General features: G+C 41.5%; 1 protein-coding gene across 1 annotated transcript in view; it reads right to left on the bottom strand.

Moving 5' to 3' along the window:
- Positions 1-6,222, bottom strand: part of SHISA3 (shisa family member 3) — a 37,864-nt gene extending 31,642 nt beyond the window's left edge. The window contains exon 1 of the mRNA XM_005877480.2: positions 6,164-6,222. Within this exon, the coding sequence (XP_005877542.1) occupies positions 6,164-6,179 (16 nt within the window). The 5' untranslated portion in view covers positions 6,180-6,222. The remainder of the gene's footprint in view (positions 1-6,163) is intronic.
- Positions 6,223-11,701: the final 5,479 nt, after the last annotated feature.

Genomic DNA, 11,701 nt, shown 5'->3' with positions numbered 1-11,701 from the left:
TCAGCCTGGCTTGTGGCTGAGCAGAGCATCTGCCCCCTGGTGGTCAGTGTGTGTCATAGTGACCAGTCATTCCCAGTCATTCTGCTGTTAGGGTCAATTTGCATATTACCCTTTTATTATATAGGATAGAGGCCTGTCCACCCCTTACTGTCATTTTAACTGGCTTCCTCACATTGGAGCATGGTCACACACTGTGGCTGTCTCCGCCCAACAGTCCCATATAGAGCAAGGAGCAAACCCCAGTCTGCTTTTTTTTTTTAATCTTCACATAGGACATGCTTTTTTGTTTATTTTAGAGAGAGAGGAAGGGAGAAAGAGATAAACATCGATGTGAGAGTGAAACATTGATCAGTTTCCTGGCACCAGTGCCCTGGCCAGAGATTAAACCCAAAACTAGGTATGTGCCCTGACCGGGAATAAACCTGAGACCCTTCTGTGTATGGGAGGATGCTCCAGCCAACTGAGCCACACCGGCCAGGGACCACTCTGCTTTTGATTTTATCCTGGATTTCCTGACACTCTCCCATCTCCTCACTCCCTCTGGGACTTGAGCTTGGTAAGGAGTAACCAGAACACACTTGTCTCACTATTGCTTCTTAAATGTGTACCCCTCTGTTACCCATTCTCCATGGGGGGGCAGAGTGGGCATGCTTTCCCTTTTCCCAGGGATCAGGGACTTTCTTAACATCACTCACGGGTTCTTTCTACCAATGGCTTATCATAAGCCTGAAGTCACATAGGCATGGCTCCTAAATCAAGAAGAACTTAAAGAATTTAGAAAATCCTCAGATTCTCAAGACCCTTGTCTCCCTATGCACTTAAAAAATCCCCTATTGGTCATCTATACCTGGACATTTACCTTTTCTTTCTCTTTCTTTCCTATTTTAACAAATTCTGAACACGATTATGTAAATGGATGCGTTTGGCTGGCTAAGGGGAAGGTTACAAAAAATGAGATGTGTTGTTTAAGTTATTGACATAATTTCATAAATATTATCCTTTTACAAGGAAAATTTATGTTCATAATTATCATCACATGTGGTGGTCAGCTTGAAATACATTTAAGTATTTTAAATACTTAGTGTCTGTAGACATAAACACACATACACATACATTGTTGGTATTTCCACCATGAGATTTGGGAATAATTCCTCACCATTATTTATAAGAGTGGGTGGGCTTTTATAAGCACAGAAAGAGCCTTACTTTCCCATGCTCAGTCTTAAAAAAAAGTAATTTCAAGGCAGAAGACAAAGAAAATTTATTCTTCTAGACCAGTGGTCAGCAATTTTTTTTCTATAAGTAAACCAGGTAGTAAATATTTTGGGCTTTGTGTGCCATATGGTCTCTGTCATTACTACTCAACTGGTGTTATAGCACAAAAAACAGCCATGGATGAATGTAAATGAATGGACATGGCTGTGTTCCAATAAAACTTTATTTATGGACACTGAAATTTAAATTTCATGCAATTTTCCCTTGTCATAAAACATTCTTCCTATGATTTCTTTTCAATTATCTGAAAACATAACCACCATTCGTAATTTTGGGTCATGTAAAACAGGGAGTGGGCTAGATTTGGCTTGCAAGCCACAGTTTGCCAATCCCTGCCCTAGACCCCCAAGGAAAATTTATGTTCATAATTATCATCACATGTGGTGGTCAGCTTGAAATACATTTAAGTATTTTAAATACTTAGTGTCTGTAGACATAAACACACATACACATACATTGTTGGTATTTCCACCATGAGATTTGGGAATAATTCCTCACCATTATTTATAAGAGTGGGTGGGCTTTTATAAGCACAGAAAGAGCCTTACTTTCCCATGCTCAGTCTAAAAAAAAAGTAATTTCAAGGCAAAGACAAAGAAAATTTATTCTTCTAGACCAGTGGTCAGCAATTTTTTTTCTATAAGTAAACCAGGTAGTAAATATTTTGGGCTTTGTGTGCCATATGGTCTCTGTCATTACTACTCAACTGGTGTTACAGCACAAAAACAGCCATGGATGAATGTAAATGAATGGACATGGCTGTGTTCCAATAAAACTTTATTTATGGACACTGAAATTTAAATTTCATGCAATTTTCCCTTGTCACAAAACATTCTTCCTATGATTTCTTTTCAATTATCTGAAAACATAACCACCATTCGTAATTTTGGGCCATGTAAACAGGGAGTGGGCTAGATTTGGCTTGCAAGTCACAGGTTGCCAATCCCTGCCCTAGACCCCTGTTATAAATTTAGATATTTTAATTTCCTCTCTCCTCCCATTCGTGATGCAAGTTAATATAGCAATGGCAGCAAGCAAGTCCAGTTTTAACTTACTGACTTTATCACCGGCCCCTCCCTTCTATTGGCACCGAGAGGACACACACTGTCTCACATCTGCACTGAACAATCAGTATGTGACCTGGACGTTTTGAGCGACATCCTTCCAGATTTTCCAAACGGCGTCAACTGGCCCACAAAAACTTTGACGACACGGGCCATGGTTTTGACCCCCGCCTCACCAGTCCCCTGAGCTCCTCTCCCGGTTGCACACGGGATGGCAGAGGCCAGATCCTGGCGGACTCTGCATGAATGGCCGGAGGAGGAGGTGGTGGTGCTGGGGTCTCTGCCAAGACCTCCATCTTTGCTGATCTGGACAGTATTCCTGCCAGAACAATGTCCTGTGACAGGTCATTGAAAGTACCATGTCTTGTGCTGTCGGCAAATTTAGACGGAGGAAAGCGAACCCAGGAGTAACATGGAGGGAATAATTCAAATCCTAAGACCTGGATTGGATTCCTTATCACGAGTCATTAACAAAAGTTTGCATCCTAATCCACATAAAATCCGTTGAAGGAAAAAATAAGTGCATTATACAATCAGAAAATGTTCCAATCCAAATAGTTGAAATGTTCACTGTTCTGTTATTTGAAATCCGTTATCTGGAGCATTTCAGCTATGCACAACTCACTGGGAGCAGGTTTGATCCAGCCCCATTTTACGGTAAAGGTGCCTTCTGGGAGCGCTGCACCGTCAGTCAGTGTAGAATTTGCAAGACTCATTTATGGCAGTTTGTGTGAGGTTAGATGCAACTGATTTCTATATAACACTATTTTTATTACCCCAAGAAAATTCTAACTAAATAAACCGACGTGTGAAATATAATTTCCCACCAGAATGACACTGGCCATCAGCCTCCTGGCCGGCAGTCATTTTCACATTACATAATTTAAGTTAATTGAATGAAAATATTCTAACATCTTGATGGTATTGCTAGACCTCAGCGGTTTCATTATAAGAAGGAAAAATAAGTTATTCACACAAGAAACACTGTTTAAGAAAACTTCATATAAAATGGTGATAATTAGTGAACATTAGGGTTTTTGATTCATTAAAGGTAACTCAATGATCACTTTTTTAAATAAATGGAACATTGACTTATTTTCATAAAGTTATTCTTATAGGTTGAAAAAAAATACCCTGAATATTTTTATACCCTGAAAGGTCACAAAGTGACAGTTATTTTTATATTACACTCATGGGTCTGGAAGGTCTTTCAGAATTGTTTGTAGGTTCCTACTTTCTGTTACGTACTATGGTAGGTGTTTGCCATGTGTTACCTTGTTTAATGGCCATAGGGATCCTATGAGAAGACTCAGAATATAAGTAACTTGCCCAAGACCACACAGCCAAATGTATCAGCTCCGCACTCATGTTCTCACCACCTCCAGAGTCTAAATCCATCCCCTGGGTGGTCTACTCATTCCCTGTGAGACTGCTACACAGTGAGAACAACAGGGAAAGATTTGATTAATCAATTGGTTGTTTTATTATATGATACAAAAATTCAAGTTGATTTCTTTTTCTTAATAAATAATCTTTTTTGTTTTTACTCAATTCACTAACACAATTTGAAATTTAATAAACTTAATAGTTTCTACCTGGAGAGTCCAGGCCCTACACAGGTCTTGAGTCACCTGGAAGACTTGCAATTAGCTAAAGAATCAGGCATCTTAATCAGCCCCTTCACAATGAACATTGCACACACCTTAGCCTGGCTGACAGTCTAAATGTGTTAGTGTTGGAGGGAGTGTCATTCCAAAGTTTCATCTTTTTTATTAAAAAGCTCCGATTTCAAGGGTCACAAGTGCATTAAGCTTTCATGTTTGGAGATTTTTTTCTGCAGTTAAAAAGATTTAGTAATAGACTAGTTATGTAGGATATTAAAATTGACTTTGTAGACTTCTTCTTTCATTCACACTTGTGTAACATTCAGCTCTCACTAAATATTACGGGTTTAAAAAGGATTGGCCCCTGGAGCCAACTCTTTACTGAGGAAGAAGAATAAATGCACTTCCAAGCAAGGGGATCTGATAGCATAGCTGTCAGAAATCATTCCGTCCTGGAAGAGGGCAGAGAACATTCTGTGAAAGGCCAGGATGTTGGCAATACTGGAGCTAGGGGTGTGTAGGGCACCTGAGAAGCGAGAGAGAGGGATGGAGACCTGTGTATACCATGCTAAGGAATTTTAATTTTATTCAGAGTGTGATGGGAAGCTAATAAGTGGTGTTTATCAGGAAAATGGCACAATGATATTTACATTTTTAAAAGGCCCCTCTAGTCTCTAAGCCCAGTGATGCTGTAGAGGATACATTAGAAGGTATGGAGTCAGAGAAATAGACTGGGTAGGTAGTTCTTGGGACCCCAAGAGAAATTACTTAGGCCCAGCTGAGGGATATATTTCAAAGTATATCTAGGATAACAGCCAGGCCATAGGAAAATCCATGTCCAGATACAAATCCATGTCCTCCATGGTGTGCTAAATGCTCTTCATGGTCCTCCAGTATGAAACAGGTAGGTCACATGAGACAGTTTTCTGTGAATTACTGGGATCATGCATTACTGGGGAAATTTTCAAGGTGAAGAAAAGAAAGCTTTAGCAGTAACCACAAGCAGAAGTCTTGAGTGAGCTGCAGTGAGAAAAGGTGGAGGACAGGGTAATGAGCAAGGATGCAGGCGGCCTCTACGAGCTAAAATGGCAAGCGGACAACTTTCCCCGGGAGCCCCAGAAGGAATGCAGCCCGATGACCCACTGGACACTTCTGATCTCCACAACCATTAGGTAATATATTCATGTTGCTTTAAGCTGCTAAATTCATGGTCTCTGATACAGCAGCAACAGGAAATGAATACACTATGAGAAGGAGCCAGGAAGTTGGGACAGTGAAGTTCTGCACAGATGCAATAATATTGCTTAATGTGCTCATGCCTAAGTTAAGTGAAGGCTGCCTGAAATACTATTTTAAAATCATGCTTTAGAGCCCAGCCAGTGTGGCCCAGTGGTTGAGCATTGACCCACAAACCAGGAGGTCACAGGTCAGGGCACATGCCCAGGTTTCGGGCTCCATCCCTAGTAGAGGGCGTGCAAGAGGCAGCCGATTGATGTTTCCATCTCTCTCTCCCTCTCTCTTCTCCTCTCTCTCTAATATATATAAAAACTATTTTTAAAAGAAATAAAAAATTATGTTTTATAACGTACGTAAGTCATTCTTTTTTTAAAGTATTGAATACCCTGTATACTGAAAAACTTACACACACAGTGAAGACAAAGGGCAGTGGGTTTGGGAAGACAATAATGAGGTGTTTTCTTCCCCCACGTAGTGCGTTTAAGATACTGATGGAACATCCAAGAAGAGGGTTCAGAAGGCAGAGGGAGGAATGGGGAGCTCAGGAAAGGTCTGGAATCCTCATCCTCCAGGGGTAATTGCCAAGCCCTGAGGTGAGTGTCAGTTAATGGGGGATGGAGAAACCCACAAAGGCAATTGAGGAGTGTGCTCCGGTGGAAGAGAACACAGAGAGAACAACTGACATGTTATTTAAATATTTAGTAACTTATGTACACACATTTTTAGGTTCATAGTGGTGTTATTCTCAAGAAACTCAGTGATAACTCTCCTGGCAAGGTGTTGGCCATATCAGATATACCAGGACCTGGTGGAGCTTACCGATCTTCCAGGGAGGCCCGGACTAGCTCTGCTTGGTTCCTCCCGAAACCGTAGCCACAGGCTCACAGAGGGAGAGGGAGACAGGGGTGCCCGGCACTCTGGTTGTCTGTTGTCTTGCTCCACTATAGCAGGACCCAGCCCCTTGGAAAGCACCCACTTGCTTACCTTTGACCAGTTGCATTTTATCTGCAGGGATCTAGCCACATCTGAGGTAGAGACTTCTTGATGAGACCAAAAAATCACTGTGAGAGCAGCCCTCTTCTCAAGTTTTCGGTAAATCACACCGTGAGGTCGTTTGCATTGCTGCTGTCCCGTCTGTCCTGTGTGTGACCAGGACTCCATGCTCCCGGAGCTGTCAGGCTCAGCTTTTCACAGCAAGGCCTTAGAACACATCCACTCTGTCTCACACCTGCAGCTGAAATAATGCGCATGGGAAATTATGGCAATTGCAACCAATGCTACAGAAAATAAAAGTAATTGGAGGTCAGGGAGAGCACTATTTACATATGGCACTCAAAAGAATATTTTACACTTTGGATATGCAGACCATATGGGGGAGGGGTTTGTTTGGCTTGGTTTTTTAAAAGCACACTGTGTGTTCCTTGTCATTTTCAGTCTGAACACACTGGGACTGCAAAAGGCAACGTCTGCTCTCTAAAGCAGTGATTTCACCCGGCGTGCCACAAGAGTTTTTAAAACATGCAATACCTGACTATTTAGTCGGGGGCACTGACTTCTTTTCCTTTAGATTATCAAATTTAAAAATGACAACAGCCAACACAGCTGTCCAGTGTGAATGGATCAAAATTATACCTTTTTTTTTTGGTCAGATCGGAAAAAAATATAATATATTTTTTGGTGTGCCACAGAATTTTAGTGATTAGTTTGTGTGCCCTGAGATGAAAAGGGTTGAAAATGGCTGCTCTAAAGCATCATGCCCGTGCTCCAAACATATACAAGACGTCCCTGGTTTTATAGGCACTGAATGTATTAATCTCTTAAGGGGAATGAATTAACAACTTGACTTCTTAGTGTTAACAAACATTTTAATAATGATAACCTTTAGGATATTACTCCTCCCTTATCTAAAATCATTCTCATTCCCTTTCTTTCAAGATCTGACCTAAGGAAAGGCTCTAACAGACTGACAGTAGGAACACAGACACTCATAATAAATAAATACGTATAAGCATGCTTTAACTATTGAATTATAATATTTGAAGTCACAAAATATATTTCCAGGGATTCCATTTTCTCCCTTAACCAGCACTTGAAACTAAGAATTGAATGTCATTTAGCATTGTCTATATAAACTCAGATAGGAAACAGTATGGTGCCATCTGTTGGTGAATTCTTGGGTATTGCTAGTCCTTTTCCTATTTCAGGATGTCGAGATCTCTTCACTCATTCCTTCAGTTATACTAAGCACTTAATACCTTGGCACTTGTATTCTATACCTAAGTCTGCAATTCCATCCACTTGTCCTGCAACACAGAAGATGTCCCAGTTATATGTTTAAGGGAACTGTATACAACCCATTGTTAGTCATTTTAGTAATCCTAAAAACAGATTCGGTAATCCTAGACCTCTTTGTTCACAACAATTTCATGGGCCAAATAAAACATAGGCCCAGCTGGCGTGGCTCAGTGGTTGAGCATTGACCTATGAACCAGGAGGTCACGGTTCGATTCCCGGTCAGGTCACATGCTAGGGTTGCAGGCTCGATCCCTGGGGTGGGGTGTACAGAAGGCAGTCAGTCAATGAATTGAATGTCATTTTGATAGAATTATTGATGTTTCTATCTTTCTATCTCTCTCCCTTCCTCTCTGAAATCAATACAAATAAAAAATTAAAAAACCATAGATTCTCATTTGCAATTGTTAGCATTCCTCAATTCTGAATTAAATAAAATTTAAATCATCCTGCTAGCCCACAGATATTTGCAAGATGATTTATTTATGTCAAAAAGCTTAGGAGGAATAAAAAGCTAGTAGCTACTATAAACATACCTTTCCCATTGAATAAAAAGAATCTTTCCTTGAGCCCCCATTCCTCAACAGCTCCATTATTCTGCTCTTCTGCACGGCAAAATTTCTTGAAGAAGTAAGTTGTTTTGATTTTTTATAATCGACTCCAATCAGCCTTTTATGCCCTCTACATGTGTACACACACACACACAACACACCCACCCACACACACACACACACACACACACACACACACACACGGAAACCATCAAGGTCACTACATAGCCATGTTGCTGATTCCAAAGTTCAATCCTCATGCTACCTTGTACTAACCTCTCCTCAGCCTCTAACATAGCCATGTGCTCCCTCTTTCTTAGTACCTTATTTCACGTGGTTTCTAGAACACCCACTCTCCTGGTTGTTCTCCCTCTAAGGTTGCCTCTTTTGAGGCTCTTCATGGAATCAGCCCTGTCTCCTAAACCTCTAAACCTTAGAGTAGCCCAAGGCTTCAGTCCCGAGACATTTCTCTTTTACTACACGCTCCTTTAGTCTAGCTAAGCATTATCCAGTAGAAATGTAAGGCAAGCCACATATGTAATATTTAGTCTTCTGGCAGCCACATTTTTTAAAGCAAAAAGAAACAGGTAAAATTAATTTTCATAACATATTTATTATGTCCATATATCCAAAATATTATCATCCCAAAGTGTAGTAAATATTAAAACTATTCATGAGTTATTTTACATTTTTGGGCCAAGACTTTGAAATACAAATGGCATATATTTTACACATTTAATACATGTCAATTCAAATGCTATATTTTTATGGGAAATGCTGGGTCTCCGTTTCCTAGGAAATGTCTGATTTTATAACGTCGATAGTTGAAAATGATACCTAAGCTTTTCCAAACATATTTAAGTTTTCAATAACTGAATCAAGTGTCAAATTTTAAATTTAAATTAATTAACATTAAATACAATTTTGTTCCTTAGTCCCATGAGCTACATTTCAAGTGCTCAATGGTCACATGTGGTTACTAGTAGTTACCACATTGTGAAGCACAGCTCAAGATGCTTCTGCTTATTTCATAGATTTAAATCACATTGATATGCCCCTAATTAGATCTGCAGTATGGAAGCCGCCCCTGACTGATGTATCCAAAAGCCTTTCAGCATTTTACTTAACTATCTAAGAGGCAAACCAAATTTAATACTTGGTTTTGTTTTGGCATCTCTCCCCACTTGGACCTACTCCTGTAGGGTGAAAACTAGAGGTCTTCATTGATTTCATTCTTTCTCTCACACCCCCACAACCACTCCGTCAAATTCCCTTTTAAGATTATATTCAGAATCTGACCATTTCCACCCCTTCCATCGGCCCGTAGTCAAGGCACCGTCCTCTCTCAGCGGGGCTGCTGCAGTGGCTTCTGACCAGACTCTCAACTTCTACCTTTTCCTCCGACAGTCCATCCTCCACACGGCACTACACAAATGCTTAAAGTGAAATTCAGATTATATCTCTTCTTGCCCCTCTTTTAACACCTTCGGGTCCTATAGGATCTGGCTGCCATCTTCCTCTCCACTCTGAACACCGCTCCCAGCCCACTCAGCTCTTGTCACACCTTCTCTATCCGGTTAGACCTGAGGTTCTAAGCTGTAACTCCTCCTCCGTGTTCATGTGGCTGGCTTCTTCACTCCAGCCCTGCTCACATGTCACCAGGCCATTGTATTCAAATAGCCCCCTTTCCCTCCCACCGCCACCTTCCGCTGCCACTTTATTTTTCCTCCTGGTGGCGGCCCACCATTGCTTGTGGTTCCGGCCCATGTGTGTTGGTTATCGTCTGGCTTTCCCTCTAGCGAATCAGGTCCGTGAGGGCAGAACCGGAAATGCTTCTGTTCCTCCGGAGACTCCCAGTTTCTGTTCCGAACATAAGGAGCTTGGACGTCATCACCCTGTTGTAACAACAAATAAAACTCTGAACAGACTGAAAAATCAACAACTCTTTGTGGCTACACAGAGCAGGAAGGACATAGAGCAAAAGCTGCCCCCAAGATTGGAGAGGCGGGCGGGCAAATACAGGCAGTTGTGGCTGAGCAGGGCAGAGACTCATGATGGGAAACCAGCATAGAACCCAGAGCCACAATTGCTGGAGGCTCAGTGCAGACACGTGCGAAGGTTATATCTCCGGGAGTAAAAATATATATTTTTTAAAAAGACAGAACTCATCACACAACTACAGAATGCTTCCTCTCCCTTTACACCTCACCACCATATTACCAAAGCCTATTTACAGCAGTTTCTTTTATTTGATACATCATGTCTGGCTATCAAGAGAAAATTACAAGGCATACCAAAGACAACAAGCAATTTAAAAAGACAGCACATCAGAACCGGATGTGGCAGGGATGTTGGAATTGTGACGGGAATTTAAAACAACTATGATTGATACACTAAGGGCTCTAATGGATAAAGTAGACTGCATGCAAGAACAGATGGACAATGTAAGCAGAGAGATGGAAATCCTAAGAAAGAACTAAAAAGAGATGCAGAGATGCAGAGATACTTTTTGTTCATCTGTTTACTTCTCATGGACTCTCTAGTCAGTGGTTCTCAACCTTCTGGCCCTTTAAATACAGTTCCTCATGTTGTGACCCAACCATAAAATTATTTTTGTTGCTACTTCCTAACTGTAATGTTGCTACTGTTGTGGGGTCGTTCGACCGCCAAAGGGGTCGCGACCCACAGGTTGAGAACCACTGCTCTAGATAAAGAACCGTGCCATCACTGAGGGAATACTTCTTCATGAGTAACATTTAAACAACACATCTATACAATAAAAGCCTAGGTGGCCCTTGCTCCCTCACACAATGCCCTCACGTCCTCACAAGATGGCCGCCCCCATGTTGTCACAAGATGGTTGCTATAAGATGGCTGGCAGAGGAGCAGTTAAGCATTAATTGTGCCGGCAGGGGAGTGGTTAGGGACAATCAGGCAGGCAGGCAGGCAGGCAGGCAGGTGAGTGATTAGGAGCCAGCAGGCCCGGATTGTGAGAGGGATGTCCAGTTGCCAATGGGATCAGACCTAAACCGGCAACTGGACATCCCCTGAGGTGTCCCAGATTGGAGAGGGTGCAGGCTGGGCTGAGGGACCCCCCCCCCCCAGTGCACAAATTTCATGCACCGGGCCTCTAGTATCATAATAACATGAATAACACTTTAAAATATGGTTCCCATTTTGAAGCATTTATCAGCATAAAGTAATATTTGGCCTGACCATCCATTTCCTAATTTGAGAATGTCACTCTAAACATCAGTCAACAGGTGATGAGAGAGAAGTAGGAAAGTGCACTCAAAAGACGCCGAAGCAGCCAAGGGAACACCACTCCCAGCTTCTAGAAAGAGCTAGACTAAGGGCTGGCCATCTGCAGAACAGCCTGAGATGTTCATCTTTAAAGAGTGTTAAAATATTGAAGAGAAATAACCAGAAATAAGTCACAAAATCAACCAAAATTCATACCTAACAAGGAAAATCTAAATGCACCCTCTTCCCTCAGAAACAGATGGTGCTCTAGAGCAGAATTAGTTCCAAGTCAAAACTAAAGTGTAGGGCAGGGGTGGGCAACCTTTTTGTGAGTGCGTGCCCAAACCAGCAAAATCTCTGACTCAAAATTCTTCTGCGTGCCAACCCTAATTTTTTGAGAACATGTTACGCCTACTTGATATCTCTTAAGGTGTAC

The sequence above is a fragment of the Myotis brandtii genome, unplaced genomic scaffold (genome assembly GCF_000412655.1).
Source record: "Myotis brandtii unplaced genomic scaffold, ASM41265v1 scaffold520, whole genome shotgun sequence".
Classification (NCBI taxonomy): domain Eukaryota; kingdom Metazoa; phylum Chordata; class Mammalia; order Chiroptera; family Vespertilionidae; genus Myotis; species Myotis brandtii.
The sequence above is the reverse complement of the archived record's forward strand: the minus strand, read 5'-3'. Positions and strand labels throughout refer to the sequence as shown.